This window comes from Podarcis gaigeae, assembly GCF_964106915.1.
Source record: "Podarcis gaigeae genome assembly, chromosome: 1".
NCBI lineage: Eukaryota > Metazoa > Chordata > Lepidosauria > Squamata > Lacertidae > Podarcis > Podarcis gaigeae.
Genome location: NC_139678.1, coordinates 86,536,106 through 86,558,326, shown reverse-complemented (window position 1 = coordinate 86,558,326; position 22,221 = coordinate 86,536,106). Strand labels below are relative to the sequence as shown.

At 43.9% G+C, this 22,221-nt stretch overlaps 2 protein-coding genes across 5 annotated transcripts in view; one reads left to right on the top strand and one right to left on the bottom strand.

Annotated features, from left to right (window-relative positions):
* LOC310848850 (putative hydrolase PNKD) overlaps positions 1-3,059 on the bottom strand; it is a 35,002-nt gene extending 31,943 nt beyond the window's left edge. The window contains exons 1-2 of one of the 3 annotated variants that reach the window (XM_083748397.1): positions 3,041-3,059; positions 2,350-2,442 (exon numbers count right to left, since the gene is read on the bottom strand). In XM_083748397.1, coding sequence (XP_083604523.1) covers positions 2,350-2,390 — 41 coding nt within the window. In that variant the 5' untranslated portion in view covers positions 2,391-2,442; positions 3,041-3,059. Of the gene's footprint in view, positions 1-1,926; positions 1,983-2,349; positions 2,554-3,040 lie in introns of those variants that run through there. The other 2 variants (XM_083748396.1, XM_083748398.1) reach the window with 2 other exon arrangements.
* The window catches only part of CATIP (ciliogenesis associated TTC17 interacting protein), a 29,575-nt gene extending 7,608 nt beyond the window's left edge, over positions 1-21,967 (top strand). Inside the window, exons 4-13 of one of the 2 annotated variants that reach the window (XM_083748197.1) lie at positions 8,880-9,027; positions 10,720-10,896; positions 12,913-13,113; positions 14,908-14,963; positions 17,002-17,088; positions 19,260-19,430; positions 19,713-19,837; positions 20,684-20,760; positions 21,445-21,533; positions 21,719-21,967. In XM_083748197.1, coding sequence (XP_083604323.1) covers positions 10,800-10,896; positions 12,913-13,113; positions 14,908-14,963; positions 17,002-17,088; positions 19,260-19,430; positions 19,713-19,837; positions 20,684-20,760; positions 21,445-21,533; positions 21,719-21,931 — 1,116 coding nt within the window. In that variant the 5' untranslated portion in view covers positions 8,880-9,027; positions 10,720-10,799 and the 3' untranslated portion in view covers positions 21,932-21,967. Of the gene's footprint in view, positions 1-8,879; positions 9,235-10,719; positions 10,897-12,912; positions 13,114-14,907; positions 14,964-17,001; positions 17,089-19,259; positions 19,431-19,712; positions 19,838-20,683; positions 20,761-21,444; positions 21,534-21,718 lie in introns of those variants that run through there. The other variant, XM_083748198.1, reaches the window with a different exon arrangement.
* The last annotated feature ends 254 nt before the right edge of the window (positions 21,968-22,221 follow it).

The window sequence follows — 22,221 nt, the reverse complement described above, 5'->3', positions numbered from 1 at the left end:
TTATTCATAATAATAATAAAGCGATAAAACATCAACCATTAAAAACATCCCTAAACAGGGCTGACTTCAGATGTCTTCTAAAAGTCAGATCGTTGTTTATTTCCTTGACATCTGATGGGAGGATGTTCCACAGGGCGGGTGTTGCTACCGAGAAGGCCCTCTGCCTGGTCCCCTGTAGCCGCACTTCTCACAGTGAGGGAATTGCCAGAAGGCCCTTGGAGCTGGACCTCAGGGTCCGGGGCTGAACGATGGGGGGGGGGGGGATGAAGATGCTCCTTCAGGTATCTTAAAACACACACAGGTCATTTTCTCCCTGTGTTTCAAGTTTCATTTTCACATCGCTGTACACACCAGGGAGGTGTGGGGATGTCTTCACCCAACAAACATTACCCAATTTGTTTCCCTGCACTTGTAACACCCCCTTCAAACTCCTATTCAATGAAGCTGTTCTCTGCACATGTGCAGGGGCTGCCTTGAATGTACACACCTCACCTTCCATTTTCAAATCAGATGGAAGCTGGTTTGAGGAGAAATGCATCAAAACAGAAATATTCCATTAAAAACCATAAGAATTATGGCTAACATCTTGTGTGGTCAGCTTCAAACACAAGTGGTGGAGCAAACTGAAGGCAGAGTAAACCATAAAGTATACACATCATAAATCTCTTTTGCAACCATAAGGTTGCAAAAAATATTATCTATTTTCCTTGTCCATCTGTTAGTCCCACATCACAGGAACAGGATTTTTCCAAAGCAAAGTTAATACGAAGAACAATTTCTGACCAAAACTAAACACCACAGTACAAGCAGCATCCTACGCCTCAGAAAGGTATTCTTAGCATTATATCATGCATATCTGTAACATAAATCTCACAGTCCCATAGATCAGGGGTGGGCAGAGTTAAGGCCTGAAGAAGTATATAAAGGGAAGAGCTGTCAGTCAGCTGTAGAGAACATGCTTTGCATACAATAAGTCCCTGTTTCAACCCCTAGCGTCACCTAAGTAAGTCTCTGCTTTTTAAATAGTGCTCCAAGATTTACCTGCTAAAACCAGGTGCAAAAGATATACCTTAGGGAGATCTACAGTACACATTTAAAGTACATACAGTGCACATTTGCAGCACATTCCCCCCCCCCCCAAAGAATATTGGAAACTATAGTCGCCCCATCACAAAGCTACAGTTCTCAACAGCTTTCAACACCCTTTACTAAAGTTCCCAGAATTCCTTGAGGGAAGTCATGCTATTTAAATGTGCATTGCATGTGCACATTTGGATCTGCCCCATTAGAATTAAAAAGGCCCCTCAGAGCACATTTGTTTTCTGTTCCAGAACTGAACTCTGTTCACAGTCCTTTCACACACAAAGTCCACCCCTAGTTAGCTTTCTTCACTTCAGCAGTCCAATTTGGGTGGGAAAAACATTTTTGTTGTTGCTGCTATAGTCAAGCAACAACGGATCTACTGCAAATCACAAAGATCTACCGGTAGATCCGAAATCTACCTTCCACGCACTTTCACCGATTTCAATATATATACTTCTGCAGGGCTATTTCTTAACAGTGCACGTGTGCATGCATGCATATTAAGGCTCCGTAGATATTCCTCTGATGAAATGCATGCAACTGAAATCTCTCCCTTCCAAAAGCAATTAATTTACCGGGTTCCAGAGAGGCAGGCACCGATCCTACAGCCAATGCAAATACGCGCCGCCTCTCGACGGCACTTTCAACTCTAGCGTTTCAAAGCTTCCCTTGATTAACCTCCCGCAGAATCGCACAGGAAATTCCTTCGCGTACTACACTCTTATACCTGGGCTAATGGTACTTTGGTCCACGACTGTTCTATCTAGTCCCCCAAATCGACAGGCGCCCCCCCCCTCCCGGATCCGTACAGCCCGGCTTCCCCTCGTACCAAAAGCAACCTGCCTTATCTTAAAAACCGCACAACCCTCGCTGCCCGTTAACATCGCCACCAAATCATATTAACATTCCACTTGCAAAATTCATCGTTACATCTAGGAGCGCGCAGCGCGCGCACGCACATACCCGCTCTTTCCCCCCGCCCCATCTTAACAGATCCTCTTCCCACTCAATTATGAAGCAAGATCTAAGCAGGCAAACAGATCCCCCCAAACCAGATGCCCCCCCCCGCATGCAACCTTTGCTCTAGACATCTCCTTCTGCTAACAATACAACCGTTGGGACCCCTTAAAAACACACCAGGCCTCCCCCTAGTAACCTCGGCAAGACTTCCCCATTTGCAGCACCCGACGGATCAGAGAAATGATCTCGTCCTCCTCGGACCAGAAGGATCCAGCCGCAGAGTCCTCTCCGGGTCTCCAAACTCACCCGATGCGGAACAGGAGGGGACCCGCCAGAGCCATGGGCATTCGGGGAAAGCGCTGCCTGGCCGCGCACCGATGGAAAGCGCCGCTCAGGGCCCTGCAAGAAGAAGCGGCGAAGGTTGCAAGCAGCGCTCGGATCCGCAGCAGCCAGCTTAGCCAAGCCATGCTCTGCGGAGGGAGCGCGGCAAGCATCGAATCGGACCCGCCCCCCGCCCCTGCCTTTAAAACAGCCCTCCCACCTCCAGCGCCAAGCACGCAGCCGGGCCCGCCCCCTCGGAGCGCCGTCTGGCCCGGAGCCGGAGCCGGTCCTGCGCGGCTTGGGATGCAGTGCCCCCTGAGGGATCTGGTCGTAAATGCCAGCGGTGGTATCCTAGCGGAACGCGTAACGAACTGGTAAACGAAGAAGCCCAAGGCATCGGGCTTTCAGAACAAAACAAAACAAAACAAAACATTTTTTCACAGTCTCTTTATAAATGTGTTGAGATAATAGTATTAGTCAGTGCTTTTTTTCTTAAAAATTTTTTAGGGGTACTCTCATTTTGACTCAAGAAAATCACCATTTTTTAGTTCAAATAAAGAAAAATAAAGATAGTAAATGGACAAAAGTACAGAGATTCACAGTATGCATCGTCCCCCCCGGAAAAAAAGCATTGGTATTAGTATTAACAATAATTTTATTAAATTTATATACCAACCTTCAAGAATCACAGTATTAAAACTCAAAAATATGATGACAAATCTGGTTCATTTCCATAACAGCAAAACTGAATTAATTAAACATTTTTCTCTCCCTGTGTCTCTTTATAATCCTGCCCTATTACATCATAAATGTGCAGCCTTGACCTGCTTTTAACCTGTTGTTTTCTCCAGATGTATTGGGCCACTGCTCCCACCAATCACTGCCAGCGTGGCTTAATGGCCAAGGAAGATGAGAGCTGTGGTCCAACAATAACTGGAGGATGTCAGGTTGGAGAATCCCTTCTTCCCCAAGATAACTGCAATATACCTGCAATTAAGAACACAGAACAGTTGTATCATAAAACAATGAGAAGTGCAGCCAAATCAGACAAGGCATATAAAAACAGCTGATTATCTTTGAAAAGACAAGTTGAACCTACTGCCCTAGCCTCTTTAATGATGGGGCTTTCCTCCCCTGTAAAGAAGTCAGTGGCATTTCCCTGGTGCACAAAGAGCAATGTAACATTTTCATACAGTTCCTTGACTCCACACAAGTGTGTTTGTTTTAGTTTCGAAAGGCAGTGTGTGCACTGTGGCACCTACTGATTAGAGTCAATAGCATCAAATTTCTCATTTTTGAGCATGTAAAACAGAGTTTACCCAGTAAGTACGATGCATTGATAACTTAGGCTGCAAGTCTATGCATACTTACCTGAGAGTTAAACCCATTGAATAGAACAAACCTTACTTCTGAGTAAACAGGATTGCACTGTTAGGACACTGCTTTCTGCTGCACCACTTCATATGCTGAACTGCATTTTTAAAAAGAGATTTCTTGCTGTTTTTGCAAACACCTGTGAGCTTAATCATTGCACTAATTCTGAGTCACAATGCATGTTTGCAGAACCGTAATGTCCTATGAATGGTATTTACGCTAAAGTAAATATACCTAGGTTTTTGAAGTCCTTTCCTTCCCAAGCCTGTTGCATACATTATTGTTATTATTATTAACTTCATTTCTATACAGCTTTATATTTTTAAGAATATAATCTCAAAGTGGTTTTCAACCTACACTAAAGCATCAAACAAAACAATCCTGAGGAAAACATTACAGAAGAAAGTCAAATATAAAGTATACATTCAAAGCAACATAATTAACAGGAAACAAAAATATTATCTTAAAGATTTTTAAATAAAACATTGCAAAGGAGGTCGATGACAGAATGCACATTTAATGTACCAAAGTCAACAACAACAAAGTTAAATGCACATTTAAAACAAGATGTAGTCTACAGCCACATGTCTACTGTAAGGATGACCATGGACATAGTCAGGGGGTGGGGGGCAGCTGCCCCCCTAAATCAAGTAAATAAAAAAATGCTTAACTAAAATAGAAATTGTAGAAAGATTTTGACATATTTTTCTGAGCACTTGGAGTCAAAAGAAATTAATTTAAAACTACTGTTGTTGAGACAGAGGATGATGACAGGTGGGTGTCCTGCTCCCTCCCCCCATAAATCCTGGCTACGCCCATGAGGACAACTACCATAACCAAGGGAAGCCATACTTACTTCCGCCTATCCAAGTGTTGAAGCATATATTTACTTTCTGATGGAAGCCCTTAATGTGCTTGTTGCATAGCAATAATTAATCAATTTAAGGGCAGGGACTGCTTAGTTGGTAGACTTTATTTTTTAAAAAACCAAACTCACCAAATAGCAGAGTACTGCTCTGGAGAGAAGAGTAACCTTGGATGACTGTTGTTTTTTACCAATATATTTTTATTTTATTTTTAAGATGCTGTATGCACATTCATTCACTTGGGTATAACCCTAGAGGCGAACTCAGGCTCCAAAGAATTGTTTGTGTATAAATTCAAGCTTGCTTATATATATAAAGGATCACTAAATGCCATGAGCATGCCAAGAATTGAATGGTTTGCTACAATTATATTGAACTTGATATTTGTATGATTGTGGCATACTTATCTATCCAATACTATTTTTCATATTATTTCATCATCCTGGAGATCACTGGATTATCTTTTTTCCTTTTCATTATTTATCTTTATCTATTAGCTCCTCTTACTTAGTCTTTCAGTACTACTAATAATATCTATGCTAATGGTACCCAGTTGTTTCTACCTCTCCCGCCCCCTTCCTTTGCTGATCTCTCACCTGTTTTGCATTTACCTCAATCTCCATGCTGCTGGCTCCCACGGGGCTCACTGGCTTAGAGACTGACCCCAGCCTTCCTAACTGGGTGCCCTCCACCTGTTTCTTCTGCAATTCCCATCAGCCCCACTCTGCGCAGTCAATAGGTCATGCTGGCTGGAGCTGGTGAGTGTAGTCCTAATCAGGTGGAGAGGGCCAGGTTTGGAAAGGCTTTCTTAGAAGCCGGATCCTTTCAGATTCTTACAAAGTAGGCTGGGCAGAGGAAGGAGACAATATAAGCACAGAACGGGGATATCTCACCCTGCCTCATCATAGGATTGACTCTCAGGCACATCTAAAAGCACTTCTTTGTTTGCTTATTGAGGAAAATGTCAAATAGAAGAACCAGAATTACAGAAAGTCTTCCAGGCATATTAAGAAATATCCCCCTCATTCCTTGACTGTTGTACTAGCCTGAGCCACCAGATGGTGCAGCAGTACAGTGGCAATAAAGTTTGTTTCTGTCTCCATGAATGAACAAACAATGCACACACACCATTTTTAATTATTTTTAATGCAACTTAGGCTGTTGGATTTGTTTCTTGTGATGCAGAATCTTCAGTGCCAACTGTGAACAGAATTTGTTTCTAGGAAGAAAACTCTGGGAACTGAGTTGCTTCCTGGAAACTGTATGCTGACATCATTTGCTCAGAGCTCTCTGCAAAGGCGGGACTCGCCTGTATGCTGGTGTTCGCTGATATCTCAGGGAAGATGCACAAGGTCGAAATAAATACGCACAGAGCAGGAGGGAGTAGTCAGGCTTAATGAATGGTTCCCCCAATAAATACTTGCAAGCTTTTATGCTTATTCTCAAAAGATGCTTCTTCAAGATCACCTTCATCCGTGGCTCACATCCCATTTTTCAGCTTCATTTGCTTTTGTTCTATTTTGTTGTCGTCCTTATAATCTACTCTGTGCTCCCCTCCCCCCGTGGGAAGCCTGTCTGTTTCTATGGCAACACCGATATCATGAAGATGGTGTTAGAGTTTAGTGACAGCCGCACAAGACATCAGACAATTAAGGATCTCTAGTAGGGTTTGGCATTGCTGACACCTAGAACATTGGCCTCTAAAGCTGTGCACAATATATTTAGAGCAGTGCAGTGCCTTAACTAGCGTGGTGCCTTTCTGCATCTCTGTAAATGAGTGAGGGACAAAACAGATAGATTTAACCTTTGCTTCGTTAAACGTTTCATCACTCAGTTCCTTCTCTCCCCTCACTATTGCATACACATACTCCAGGCCAACTCCATCCCTGCAATGACCCACATTCATCCTGACAGCTGCTCATAATCTTGACAGTGCCAGCTGAGCCCCGGCAATTTCATCTTTCTGTTTTCAGGAGGATGGAGAGAATGAATGACACGCCATATATTTAAAGCACACAAGTTCCCTCAAAGAGCCCTGGGAATAGTAGTTTGCTAAAGATGTAGCTCTGTCCAGGGTAAGCTACAGTTTGCAGAATTCTTTGTGCTTTAAATGTATGGCCTGCATGCAGCTTCAGTATGGGAATCTGTCGTGCACATCTGTTGGAAGGTGGGGGAGGGGTTGAGAACTGCAGTCTTTTGCCCTGTTACTTGCAAGTTACTTCTGAGTAGATGTATCTGGGATTCCCTTACCGGGTGGTGTTGAGCAAAGTAGACCCATTCATAGCTGTCAACTTTTCCCTTTTTTTAAAGGGAAATCCTATTTGGAAGAAGGGAATTTCCCTTTTAAAAAAGGGAAACTTTGACAGCTATGGACCCATTGCACTTAATAGGTCCATTCATTTCAGTGGGTCTGCTCTGAATAAAATGTAGCTGAATACTCTAAATCAACAACAGAGCTATCATTTTACTGAAAGCTTAGGGCTTCTTCCTCCCTCATTTAACCAAGGTGCCTCCAGGCATGTGCTTAACTTGCAGTATTGGTAATAATCCAATCTTGCCTGAAGGCAGAGAGGACATGGTTGAACTGGCTGTAGTTTGATTTTTGCTTTGGGGCATAGTGGACAAAACATAAAGAATAAAAGATGGAAAGACAGAAAGGAAAGTACAGTACAGGTATGGAAAAAAGGAGACTGAATATATAAAGAGGGGTTGATAATGGATACATTTGGCAGATGGATGTAGAAATGTCTATGTGGGGATGTTTCAGGACAACTTTCTCCCACCAACTGTATCTAAAGTAACTTAACAGTATGTATAACAACCAGCTGTTTATATATATTAACTATCTGTGTAATGCTAGAAGTATCCTCCAGCTGTACCATTTTTTAAAATAGGATACTAGTTCTCTTCTGTTGGCCCTAATAACTTTCCATTCATAAGGATGAACTGAAATTCTGAAAAAGTTTACAATACTGGATTAGGTAAATGGTAAAGGTAAAGGACCCTTGGGCAGTCAAAGACAACTATGGGGTGCGGCGCTCATCTCGCTTCAGGCCGAGGGAGCCTGCATTTGTCCACAGACAGTTTTCCAGGTCATGTGACCAGCATGACTAAACCACGTCTGGCACAATGGGACACCATGACGAGTGCCAAAGCGCACAGAAATACTGTTTACCTTCCCACTGCAGCAGTACCTCTTTATCTACTTGCACTGGTATGCTTTCAAACTGCTAGGTTGGCAGGAGCTGGGACTGAGCAATGGGAGCTCACCCCGTTGTGTGGATTTGAACCACTGACCTTCGCATCGGCAAGCCCAAGAGGCTCAGTGGTTTAGACCACAACACCACCCACTCCCCTAAAATACTGGGTTAGCGTTGAATAATGTTGCAAGAAAAGCCAGATTTGTTAACCATTGAAAAAAAGTGTTTAAGATGACAGAGAGACAGACATGATGCTGTTAAAAGTTCTTCACTGAAGTGTCCTACTCCCGAAGAAGAACCAGTTTATTCATAGAACTCTTTTTCATTAGTCACAGTGATGAGTTACTCTTCTACTTAGAACTTCTCTGTGTGATATATTCTTGTGTAACATCTGTGGCTGGGATTCTGCATGTCCTAAGTCCTCAAAAGTGCCATGTTTTGCTTTTAGGAAAATGTGATACTTCCCCCATAAGATTTTGTAGCCATAAGATTCTGTTTGATTCGACTAAGACACAAATGCCATCAGTTGTTGAGTCCTTTGCTACTGTGATGGCTTTATGGAATGTGACTACATGCATGCCAGGGGTGCCATCACACCATTTTTCTATTACAGTAATAGAAAACAGTATTTTGTGAGCTTCCTTGTTAAGGTATTCCTTTGGTGGCTTTGAATTCACTAATTGTGTGGCCCCAATGCAGGGGTACTTAGCCAGCAATAAATGGAGAAGAACAGCAGCAACGCTATCTGTAACCCACAGTCTGGGTGTGGGTGTAGGTAAAACACCACTAATTTAATTTTGCTTTTCTAAGGCAACATTTGGAGGTCTTTGTCCCCCCATCTATGTTCAGCAAGGTCTTTCCTGTTGATGAGCTATTCTTCCCCTCAGTCATTATACTGTCATTGGATCAGGAAGTGTGAGAATATTGTGCAAAGGATGGTGTATGTAGACCATGCCTTGTTTGGTTGTGCAGACCATTGAAAACAGAACTCCACAAATATACCTTTTATATTCTGATTGCCGGTTCCTAATTCCCAGCTCATGCCCTCCTCTCCCTTTGTGTTCTTCCCTGTTAGAATTCTGTGCATGCTAGAATCCTGTGAAAAGCTTCTCTCAATGCTACCAACTCATTCTGTCCCTTTAAGAGGTGGGGAGGAAGGCTGTTGCTGCGGAAACCAGTGAATACATTGCAACCTCACTGTGGAAGGACAGGAAAAAAACGCAGTGAGTCTACAGTGGGAGGCTTCAGGTCTAACATGAAGCTGACTTCCACTCATTTCTCTAAATTCATCCCCATCCTGGGAAGCTGCATGGGTGGGGAGGAAATAACTGGGATGGATGCAACTGGAGTTAGCATTTGGGGCATTCATTGATGAGGGTGGAGGGGCTTTGTTGCTACATCAGGATGCTGTACAGAAGGATGTACGACATGTAAGTGGAAGGAAATAGGGGGTCTTTGCAGCCAATATTCTCCCAAATTCATACAAATGCTTTATTGATTAATTGATTGCCAGGCTAGGAGCCATCCAAGTATTATTAAAATAAAAGGAGGCAGTTTGAATGAGAAAAAGACAGAGAAAGCACATACCTTATCTCAATTTAAGTGCCATTTATTTATTTTTAAATTTTAAATTTTGTCTACCACTTAATCGTCAAAACCTGTACTGTAGATGGTTTGCATAAAACATAAGATAGACATTAAAATCACCAGAAGTTAAAAATGAGTCGATCCATTAAAAAGTATTTATAAAATCACCAGTTAAAAATATATGTTATGAAATATAAAAGGGAATTTCCAATTAAAATGCTGACCCTACCTATCTGGCTTAGGCTTGCCTAAGCAAAAACGTTTTAGAAGGCGCTGTAAACAATACAGCAAAGGTGTCTGCCAAATACTAGTGTGCAGGGAGCTGCAGCATAGGGACTGCCCCATTGCAAGACCAGTTCATTACTTGTGCAGAACAGGCTTCCTGCAAAGAATCCTGAAAATTGAAACTTGGTGCAAATTCTCTGTTAAAGACCTTTGAAGGACGACCTTTCTCAGAGTTCCATGGGAAGAGGGAAGATGGCCCTCATCCTTCCTACTATTCTCTGGGAAGAGCCTGCAAAAAGCTTGACCATAGAGATCTATCTTAGCACCCACCAAGGAGATGGCACAAAGCACAGCACAGTAAGAGCCATCGCTTTGACTGGATATCTGACTTTTAGACATGCAGGGCCCATTAGCTGGTCCTGATTCCTAGTTTTCATTTTCAAAAGGTTTGTAGTGTTTATAGCCTGGGAGGTTGGTGGGAATAATGGGAAATGTGCATTGCCTCCAAGGGAATATGGCAATCCTGTTAAAGCGGTCCATGAGGAGGTGCTTTGGTTTGGATGCCCATGCAAGGGGCTAGGGCCATAGTACTCCTTGTGGCATAGCACCTATTTGATGCAAGCCATAGGGTCTCCTCAACATTGGTTCGACCCCTTGGTTGATAATCCAACAGACAGGTTGGCTGAGGTCGGTTACAACCCAATGCCTTCACCAAACTCCTTACAACTATAATCAATAATGTTGTGGCCTAAATTCAAACCATACAGTTTCATCACGAGTGGTCTTTTGGTCAGCAATGTCTGTGGGGTGGTGGGCTCACAGCACCTGAATGAGCAAATGGCAGATCCCCATGTCTTGGACACATTAGCTCAGTTCTTTCTGGTGTTGATTTCATGCTAAATTCTTCACTGTGACTCTCCCTTGTATATATCATCAAAATAAATTGAAACAGTATGGCAGGCTGGGACTATTCCCCTTATCTCACACAGTATGTGGCTAGAGCTATGTCCACTCCAGCTAATGTATTGCAGGCAGGGTTTGCATCCAGTCTGCTTTGATCATCCATATCCTTCCTCCCCCCCCCCCCCCCGTTCTTCTTCCAGATTTCCTCACAGCAGACCTCTGGGAAGTGTCCTCTTCTACACCCACCTGTTCCAAGGCTTTAAGTCCTCATCTCTCCACAATGCAAAAGAAGACCTCAGACGAGGTGGCGAAGGAGGTGCCAATACCGAAAGTCCCAGCTGCCAACAAAGGGGCAGTGGAATTCCTTTCGCTCATTGGTGGGTGCCCCTTTTGAGGAGGGAGGAGGCTCTCCTACCCTGTTCTCCCCCATGTAAGGGAGGGGTCTGACAGGCAGGAGCTTTTTCACTATCAACCTTTGAAGATATATGAGTCTTAGGGCCAAAGTAGACTGACACTAAAAGCACCACTGGGAAAACCTTTTTTCTTTTTCTTCATAGCAGGCACTGAGGGGCAGGGGTATTGGTATTGCAGCAGACATGGAGGAGGTTTAAACCTCTCCTCATCCTGCCACCCAGCTGCAGTTCCAATGAATTTTCCCACTCCACGCCATACTGGGGGCAATATCAGGATGGCATTTTCATTGGGATTTCAACAGGGGGGAGTAAAAGATCCGCTACCTGCATGCTGCAGTCCCAATGAAAATGGGGGGGGTCCCCCTGCACCTGCTATTATTTAAAAAAAAACCAAAATGGAATAGGAATATTCCCAATGTTTAGTGTTGTGTCTAGTTTCCTCGGTTCCAAAGTATTAAGGAACACTATTGGTCAGCGTAGGCGTGATTGTATCAGCAAGTTTCCTGCTAACTCCTAAGGCAAAACCAAGTTTCCTATCTTCAACAGCCAATTTTGTGAGCCACCTTTTAGACCTGGTACAAGGCTTTGCCAGATTGACTTGCAAGTTGGTATGTCCCAGGGCTGGGATGGGGAAACTTCAGGGCATGGAGCCAAATGCAGGCTTCTCTGTCTGACCCTCAGGACTTTTCCCAGAGCCCTTTCCCCCCTCTTCAGGCCACATGCCTCACCAGCCCTGAACGGCACCCTCCTTGAGAGCTTTTCCCTCACTGGAATGTGTCCTCAACCTCAGACAATATGGGAATGTTCAGGGTGGCAGGAGAGGATATATTGTTTATTAATATCCTTCCTAACTTGCACTAGCAAGTTCCTTTATGTAGCAGAGTTACATTCCCCCTTTTATATGCATAGCAGACAGCTGGTTGCAGGCTCATGTGAGCCTCTCACTATTATACAATTCAGTCTGTCTCAAATTGAATTGTATGTTCCCAGTAAGTTCCCTTGAATCCCTCTTAAAAGAATAAAGACACAACAATCTTATTCAAAGTCAATAAAAGAAGTTTACTCACATCAGTTCACAGTTGGATTCCTGAAGGTAGACTCAGTTTCAAATATGTACATGTGGCTCTACCCCATATGGGGGAATAATCCCAGTGCTTCAGCTAGCTGAGAGCTAGCAGAGCAGTCCTAGCTAGAAGCTGGTCAAACAAAGAAGGAAGTCAAAAAAAAGAGGGAGTTGTGCTGCATGACTCATCCTTTCCTTACCTGGACAGGTTAGGTCACACCCACCTTCTATCACATGCAAAAGGAAGGATGTTCTAGCCAGGAGGAACAGGAAGTTTTGACTGGCTGGACCAAACATTCCCTTGCAAGTCTTCTCTAGCATTACAAGGAATGTTGTACTTGACTGCCTCTCATGGATCACACCCCACAGACAATGCTTCTTGCTTGTCTGGATGCAGGACAGAGAGGAGAGTATGAGCATAGGTAAGAAGTAGTTTACTATACAAGGGTAAAACTCACACATGTTGCTTTGCTCGCTTTTGCCTCTGGCCCTGGGCACTATTGGCATATGGCCCCTGGAATGCAGCCCATTTTCCCCACGCCTTTCCCTGGCTGACCATCCTTTCAAATGCTGTAATGGATTATGGACAAAACACCAGGCACATCACAGGCAAACAACTGGCAGGCCTTGGGGAGAAGCCAGGGAGAAAGGAGGTCAATATGACCCAGATGACTCCAAACTTAGTGGACTCATTCCTTCAGCTTTTCAGTTAAACACTTCCATATAGAACATGGTTTGATATTAGGTCTCTGCTCATGAGTTTTAGGGTTGGATCTACCCTTGTCGCCAAAATACTCTGCATCCACCACCACCAACTGGTTTCTTTTCTTGGGGGATATTTTCCCATTCTGTGTGGTAACAGGCTTTTCTCTCTCTGTTTCCCCCAAATGATAATGTTCGACTCTCTCATCTCACAGAACTGAAAGAGATAAAGTACTGCATTTTTGGGGAATCACTGGTTGCCATCTCGGAGAGTGGAGAGACTACAGGGACATTCACCATCTCAGTGGAGGAGACCAGCTATTCACCAGATGACTGGGATGAAGAAGACCTGTACCTGGTCCGTGCCAGCAGCAAGGGGACCATTGATGGCATCCCTTGCACAACGTCCATTACAGGTAACTTCACTGTGATAATTTGGCAGGAGGAGGGTGGTGTTATGGAGAAGAGAGAGAGTCAGCCTACTCCTGTGTCCAAATAACAGCCTTCAGGCCTCAAATTATACAACTGGTGATATGGGACCTTGAAACTATGGATGCAGAGATGGAGCTATAACATGAGAAGAAGAGATTTAACCATAGAGTATTTGTAGCAAGTGAATTCAGTCATTATTTAGTTCCTAGTGCCATGCTTCCTTAGTCTGATAACCGTTTTAGACCCAAGGGAAGAAAAAGCTGAGCAAGGTTCCAGCCACACAGTGTGGACATAGCACTTAATATTCTGCTATATCCCCAATAAGGTCCTACAATTCCTGTTCCTATAAGCTAAGGTTGTCATACGTCTGGAATTTCCCGGACATAACCAGCAATTGGCCGTCGGAAGCAGTGTCATGGCGGAATCTGTTGAAGCATCCAAGAAAATCTGGACACATGGCAACCCATGTCAGCAGTGTCGTTTTGGGTGATTTTCCTTAAAAATAGCTCCAAAACTTCATTTTTATTTATTCTTTTGAGATTTTGTCGAAAAAGCTAAACAACTTTTCTGTCCAGATTTTCACTTTTTGAAATATGGCAACCATACTATAAGCAAGACTCTACTATGTTTAAAATTATTCCCACTTCATTTAATGGGACTCATAGGCTATGAAACTTGTTCAGAATTGCAGCCTTCAATTAGCAAAGACCTCCTAATTTTGTGATGTACTTATTTAGCACATTTCTTTCCCACCTTCCCTCGAAGGAGCTCAAGGTGGCATACATGGTCTTCCCTCTTCCCATTTTATCATCACAACAACCGTGTGAGGTACGTTAGGCTCAGAGACAGTGACTGACCCGAGGTCACTCTGCATAATTCACAGCTAAGTGGGGACCAGAACCCCAGTTTCCCAGGCACTCTAACCACTATACCACACTGCTGTTCCTTCTCCCAGCTATTCCCTTGTCGCTAACAATATGCATTTAATTTTTATTTTATTTTCTTAATGCAGCTGGTATATGTTGAATAAAAGCCATGGAGTATTATTTGTGCATTCACAACCACCCACCCTGAGCAATCACGTGTTTTGGTAGGTTGCCTAAAACCCATTGAAACGAATGAGATTTAAGTAGTTCATGCACAACACTAGTCATTGTACTTTTCTTGTGTAAATATGTTTTGTTTGGATCTGAGAGTTAGTACAAAGCTGATGCTTAGAACCTTCTGCTCTCCTTCAAACACCTCAGTTGAGCTGCTTGACTCCCTGGAAAAGCAACTAGGCAGAGAATGAAGAAAAGCAAGGCCTCACCAAAAACAGACCACTCTTCCCCGAGATGCGTCAGTAGTGCTTAGCCATTTCATGGCATTGGACAGAGTGGTGTTACAATTGTATCTTAAGCAAACAAAGAAATGGCACAAATTAGGTTGGGCTGACAGCACAGAAAACACTGGAATGCAACATTTTGGAAGAGAAATCATCTGGATCCTCCATAAAAACAAAGTGAATGAATTATATCCATTCCAGAGAAAACAGCTAGTGTGGAATCAACCCAGTCACAGTAAGTTTGGCAGCCGTCACAGTGGTTTCTAGAAGCTATCAGACACAACTTCAGGAAAATTCCGAGAAAGGTAGGCAGCTTCAGGAACTCTTGGTAAAACTGGAGTATTTCCAAGGTTAATAAAGAGGGACAAAGAGGCAACCCGGGCTTGCAGGGAGTGTTTAGGTGGCATAACCTATAACTGTTTGTTTTTAAAACCTTTATTTCTTTCTTTATCAGGATATGTAACAAAGAAATTGGAAACTGTGGAGCAGCACACAAAGGAAAGTGTGAGGGTAAATATCTTGTTTGTGTCCCCTTCACCATGGCTACCTGGATGCAAGATAACATCTAAAAACCTGAAATGAATGAATAAATAAGAAAATTGTCCTGTAGCACCTTAGAGACCAACTAAGTTTGTTCTAAACACCTGTAATCCTGACAAGATTTCTCCTCTTCATATTGAAGCATGGGGGTAGAGGAAATCTTTTCAGTCCCGCCCCCCTTTTGCAGGTTTCCTTCATGATCTCCATTTTCTGCCCTCCTGGTTAAACTGACCAGGTTAGTTGGCCTTAGGTTAAGGTTACCAGACGTCTCCGTTTCCCAGGGACAGTCCCTGGATTTCCAAATCAGTTCCCTGACAAAATCCATCTACTTAGTAGGAAGTTGAAAAGTGTCTCCAGATTCATTGAAAAAAATCTGGTAACCTTACCTTAGGTTCCTTTGAAATGAGTGGAATATCCAGCCCATTCAAAAGCAGGCTGTTGGAAATGCAGTTGTCAGCCCACCTTCCCCCTGTGGGGACTAGGATTTAAAGCAACACTTTGGTCTTGCCTACATGCACACACCAGAAGCAGGAAGCAATCCAACAGGACTATTTATAGCCACAGCCTACATAAAGTCAATTTAAGACAATATGGTGCCTGAGACAGAAAATCCAAATCATGTCAGCAGGACAATTTAACAATAAATAAATAAATAAATAAATAAATAAATAAATAAATAATTCCTTCCAGTAGCACCTTAAAGACCAACTAAGTCAGTTCTTGGTATGAGCTTTCGTGTGCATGCATTTCGTGCATGCACACGAAAGCTCATACCAAGAACTGACTTAGTTGGTCTTTAAGGTGCTACTGGAAGGAATTTTTTTTAATTTTATTTATTTATTTTATTTTTTATTTTGACTATGGCAGACCAACACGGCTACCTATCTGTAAATAAATAAAATAACCGACCTGCATATTGGCGCCTGACATCTTCCTTCTAACATAGCTGACTCCACCTACTTGTAAGGCCTTAGATCTCTTCATGTTTCTGGGGTGGGGAATAGTGTGTCATTGAAGGGGTGATAGATCAGCTTATAAGTGCTCTGAATTTCTTCCAAAATTAAACTTTTATACTTATTAAGCCATTAGCTGAGATGGGCTTCCTCCAGACAATCTTTTTTTTGTTTGTGTGTGTATAATTTTTATTAAATTTTCTGTTTTACAATTTATAATATTCATTTAAACCAACTTAAAATGTCAATGACTTCCCTTCCTCTCTTTCCATGGTTCATTTTGCATATAATAAATCCCTGCATATTTTGCATAAACTAAACCATTCAGTATTCCATTATTACATCCATCAAAACTTGTTTACACTGTTGAATTTACCTTAATGCTGCCAATGTTTTCAAGTGTACACAATTTCCTCCCATATATTCAATAAACATTTTCCAATGTATGTTCTTTTTGTTGTCTTATTCTATATGTTAGGTCCATAAGCTGTGCATATTCCATCAGTTTAAGTTGCCATTCTTCTTTAGTTGGGACCTCTGCTCCAGACAATCTGTACATTCAGCATCCATCCCAATTTGCTTATTTGGTGGTTAGACTATGGGTGGGATTCAGCTAACAACCCCCCTCCCGCTAGAAGCCCAAACAAGGATTTCCACAACAACAGTTTATTTGTACCCCACCCTTAGCCACTCTGGGTGGCTTCCAACATATATAAAAACATTGGTTTGGGGGGGGGGGTCCAGGAGAACCCTTGGAGCAGGACACAGAGGGAGGAGAAGGGAGATTAGCACTACATTGAATTCCTTCCTATGCTTGGTCTTAATTGGTCCTGATTTGTTTACAAAGCAGTTATATCAGAATAAGCCTTCATCCTGATTTGCTTTTGGGAACTGGTCTTGCAGGCCAAACTGGGACCCATAATTAGATATTCCCCACCTCTGCACTAGAGGGACAAAGGGCTTAGACATAAGTACTCTTGGGTAAAATTTTTTTTTTTAAAAAAAAAAAACCATCTGTCTGGCATGGATTTATCATCTTGTACTTTTTTCTGCAGTTCAGGGAGCACCCAGTGGAAACCAGGACCCATGTGGTGAGACGCCAAGACCAGCTTTTTGTGAGCAAAACTGTGGTGGAAAGAGATGTGAGTAAATTCTGATCCTTCTTAAAGGATTTGGAAAGTCAAGCCCAACTCCCTCCCTTTCTAGGTTAAGGGAAATAATCACACTAGTAATTCAAATCCATGTCACTTTCATGTCTGTTCACCTATAAGTCAATTCCAGAGTGATTTCCCTATTAAATCCACACAACCAAAATTGTATGTTATGTACCGTATTTTTCGCCCTATAGGACGCACTTTTTCCCCTCCAAAAATGAACGGGAAATGTGTGTGCGTTCTATGAGCTGAATGCAGGCTTTCGCTGAAGCTTGGAAAGCGAGAGGGGTCGGTGCGCACCGACCCCTCTCTCTCTCCAGGCTCCAGGAAGCTATCCGCAGCCTGGGGAGTCCTGCAGGAGTTCCCACAGGGCTCCCTAGGCGGCGGATAGCAGCCTGCTTTCCCGGAGCGCAGAGCGCACTGAAGCAGAGTGCCCTGCACTTCGGGAAGCTATCCGTAAGCCTGGGGAGCCCGCGGGAGTTCCCGCAGGGCTCCCTAGGCTGCGAATAGCAGCCTGCTGCACGGAGCGCGGGGCGCGCTGAAGCAGTGCGCCCCGCGCTTCGGGCAGATATCCGCAGCCCTGTGGGAGCCCTGTGGGAGTTCCCGCGGCTGGGGGGGAATAATTTTTTTCCCCTTTATTCCGCCCCCCAAAAACTAGGTGCGTTCTATGGGCCGGTGCGTCCTATAGGGCGAAAAATACAGTAATACTTATTTTTAAACATTCCCCCTTACTCAAAATACAAGTTTCTAAGTACATTTTCACTTGAAATAACATGTTTTAAAATGCATTTTGATTGTGGCTGTTGTTGAATGAGAACTACATGGGAACAATCAAGAAGTGAGTTCTGACTCACACATTACTTATTCATTTAGAATATTTATTTCCCACTTTACAAGCAGTTTACAAAAGATCCTGAAATAAAGATTACATTCAAATCTAAGTCCAGGAACAGAAATAACACAATGTCCCTGTGGTGCTAGGATTATTCATAACACTGTAAGGTCTGAATCTGGTTAGGTAAAGGTAAAGGTACCCCTGCCCGTACGGGCCAGTCTTGCCAGACTCTGGGGTTGTGCGCCCATCTCACTCAAGAGGCCAGGGGCCAGCGCTGTCCGAGGACACTTCCGGGTCACGTGGCCAGTGTGACATCGCTGCTCTGGCGAGCCAGAGCTGCACACGGAAACGCTGTTTACCTTCCCGCTAGAAAGCGGTCCCTATTTATCTACTTGCACCCGAGGGTGCTTTCAAACTTGCTAGGTTGGCAGGCGCTGGGACCGAGCAACGGGAGCGCACCCCGCCGCGGGGATTCGAACTGCCAACCTTTCGATCGGCAAGCCCTAGGCGCTGAGGCTTTTACCCACAGCGCCACCCGCGTCCCACTTGAATCTGGTTAGTTCATACTTAGTTTCACAAATACTGTATCCCTCAAGCATTTCTAGCTACTGTCCTTGAATGTTATCTATAATAACTTGTTCCACTGGATGTCATCAGGGATTAACAGACTATGAGATTGTTATGTTACTTTCCACTATTTTGTAGTCTAACTACCTTGGAGTCTAGCCTTGTTGCAAGGCTTGTAAAGCAATTTGCACCCTGTTAAGTATTCCAAATAGACAAACAGCAATATGGCATACTATATGTATTGCCTTTATACCCCTTCTTTCTTCCATGATGGAATTCAAGCCAGGTGGTCTCCAGACACCAAACAGACCCAGATCTCCTGAGCATCTCCTTCAGAGCATGTCCCAGAACAACATTTCCATTGCACATTTCCAAACCCTCCACCTTCATTATCTCAGTACTTACACTAGCCCACTAAGAAGAACAGCATTGTCCTCATGTTGCAGATATGAGCTGGTCTGAGGCCAAAGGAGTCATGCTTAGTACCAAATGCCACCTAGTGAATTTGCAGCTGAGATCTGATTTGAACTGAGGACTTCCCAACTCAAAGTCTTCACCACTATGCTGCACAAGCCCTCATAACAGTCAGATGACAAAGGGCAGCAAGATCACAGTTTCCCATTCTTGTCCCATGAATGGCTAAGCCTGTCTTGAAGCACCAGGAGTGCCATCTATAAGTCCCAAAACAATTTCCCCAGAATGACCTGTTGTTGTCTTGGATTTGGTGAAAATGTCTTTCCTCTATTCTCTCTCATAGGAAGAGATCCACGTTGACACATTTTCTTACAAACGTGCACAGCTTCATGGTCTAGTCTCAGAGTCTGCCAACTTCCTGGTGATGCGGGTGATGGCCAGGAGGCAAGCCGTACCACAGGATGCCATTTTCCTCGCATTTGGCATTGACCAGCACATCTGCCCCTGCACCTATGTGAGTGTGTCTGGTGGGGCACCCTGCAGGTGTCGGCAATGTATGAGGAAGTTTGTCTCGGGAAGGGCTGTGTTACAGCACATATTGTGCTGACCTATCCAGCTACATAGGCCCAGCCCTCGGTAGATTGGCAAAAAATTCCACGTGAAGATTTGACCAAAACATGCAGGCCAGCTGACTGTCTAAAGTTAACTATATGCTGGCAGGAGAGAACAAGGCTTTGCTGCCTCACCAGCAGCACTATTTTTACTCACCTTTCTCGTTCTTCAATTCCATTCCCAGAGTTCCCTGGGCATCCAGAAGCAGAAAGTGGGCAAAGAGGAGGTGGAGGTGTTTGTCATCGAGAGAGTTGTGCACTCCGTGGACGAGGTCCCCCTGTGCTGGCAGTTCTACTTCCTGTCGGATGGGTAAGGAGGTCCCAGTGCAATTGCTTGTGTCCAGCCCTTCCTTGCAGGCAATGTGGTTCACTCCCTCTGACCTAGAATAGCTTCTGACAGTCTTATTGACAGCATTCTTACTGTAGGTTTCCTAGCGCAGCCTGGTTTCCTTTGAATGCCGGTCCTTCGGCAATCTTCACAGAACTTTAGCTTAATGGTTGCCATCAATCTGATTTTAATTAATTTTTATAATGAAATGTTTTTAGAATGCTGCACTATTTTATTGTTGTTAGCTGCCCTGAGCCCGGCTTCGGCTGGGGAGGGCGGGATATACGTAAAATTTATTATTTATTATTATTTATTATTTTTAAAAAACCTATTGTTGTTGTTATTATTATTATTATTATTATTATTATTATTATTATTATTATTATTATTACATTGAGTGAATGCAAGGTAACCTAGTTCTTTATTTCCACTCTCACAGTACACAGGTTGTATGTACTAAATTCCCCGTCTCTCCCTCCTTTATTCCACCCTAAGAACCATAAATGAAACAACTCAGTTGCATTTCGTATGCAAAATGACGTGCAAAATGTGGGGAGGAGAAAAGGAGACAGAAGCTGTTTGCATCTTCAGTATACACCAAGATACATTTGTCAGTTGATTAACTAAAAGAAACACATATGTAATGGCAGGAGAACTTCTCCTTCCTAGGCCTGGCATGCCTCATGATGATCCATTCACAGCACATCATAAAGGCACCAGAGTTGCATGCAGCTACAGTCCTGCATGGCTTCTGCTATCTCTTACAGTTCCCAGGCAAATATGGGAGGGTCCAACTGGCTAGTTTTCCTTCTTGCCTCCTCCACCCAGGCATTTATCTCGCCGTGTCCAGGTTGGATCCCCGGCCACCATGGTGATCCTGCAGATGCCCATTCTGATCGACACAGGTAAAAGGCAGGAGTCTGTGATATTTCCCTCAATCCACCCAATAGGCAGCAGGGAATGGTCACCAGAGGCAATTGGGGCATTTGGTAGTTGAACCCTCTCCAGACATCCTTTTTTCATTGGACATTTGTGATGGTCTGCAATTGAGATGGTCACATCAGCTATCCATAGTTAGTGCCTGCAAAAGTTTTGGGGTCCTCACGCTGCTTCATTTCCAAGCAGTGCATCTCCCATAACCTACTGCTGAAGTTTCATACCTTTTTTATACTACAAATGTTCTGGTTTATTTTTGTTTTGGTTCTGTTGTGCTATTGCCCCTTTGGAAAGCAAAAAAATGATAACAATTGGGGAAGTATCCCAGAGCAAACTAAAGTAGACTAAATCCACCACTAACACACTATTATTGTGTCAAGAACGCATTGCAGGATACACCCACAACAAAACACCAGTCTGGAGAGGCCCAGGATCTGTGCTGGCCTCTACTGGGGACAGCATCTGGGAGTGAATCAACTAACCTGGGCAAAATGGCAGAAATGCATTCTCTTTCATTTGGGCATGGATTGAAATTTAATTGCACTGTTTATTTTTGTTTATTTTTAAGAGCCATGGATTTCTAGTATGTGATGGACACCTATCTCTAATTCCCATGTTCCTAACTCTCTGCTTCAATTTCCACCTCTTCCCAGATGAACCAGACCCTCGTCCAGTCTTCGAGAAAATCCCGCTGGATTGGGAAGAGGATGTGCAGCTGTATTCCCAGTTCTTAGACAGAAAGGTGAGTTGTGTGCCAGCTAGAGTCTTGCCTACGCCCTTAAAATGTGCCAACTGTTGCCAAGGGTCAATTAGTGGGCCTCCAAATACATATAGTTTTACCTGAAGTACTTGGGTAGGGCACCAAACTGGACAGAGCAACAACCTGAGAGCCCCTCCTCTAACGGGGGTTTGGTTTCCTCCCTTCAGGAGGAGCTGCAAGCAAGCCATGCCACCTATGTGCGCCGCCACCCAGAGCTCCGTGCGCTGTTGGCAGATTTCTTACAGCTGCTGCTCCTTCGCAAGCCCGATGACGTGGTCACCTTCGCTGCCGAGTTCTTTGCCCCCTTTTCAGCGGAGCGCCCACCCTGCAGGTCGTTTCGGTCATCCGACAAGCCCAGCCCCTTTCGCAGCCACGTCTAAACTACTCCAGCAGAAGAATAAAGACCCAGAGAATGATGCTGGGGTTTGCGGGAACTGTTTTTGGAAGTTGCTGGGGGCACGCCCTGCCCCAAGGGGTGCATAGTGACTACTACTGTGTCCAGGGCAGAGGCTCCGTCCTGAGGTACGCTGCGTCCCAAAGGGTGTTAGGAGAGCTGCTGGGAGTAGGAACTGGCGACTCTGCAAAGTGGGAAGTGGTGGAAAACCTCCAGAATGTGACATTTTGGATCAAATGTATCCTTAAAAAAGAAAAAAGAAGGCAGGAGTTAAAC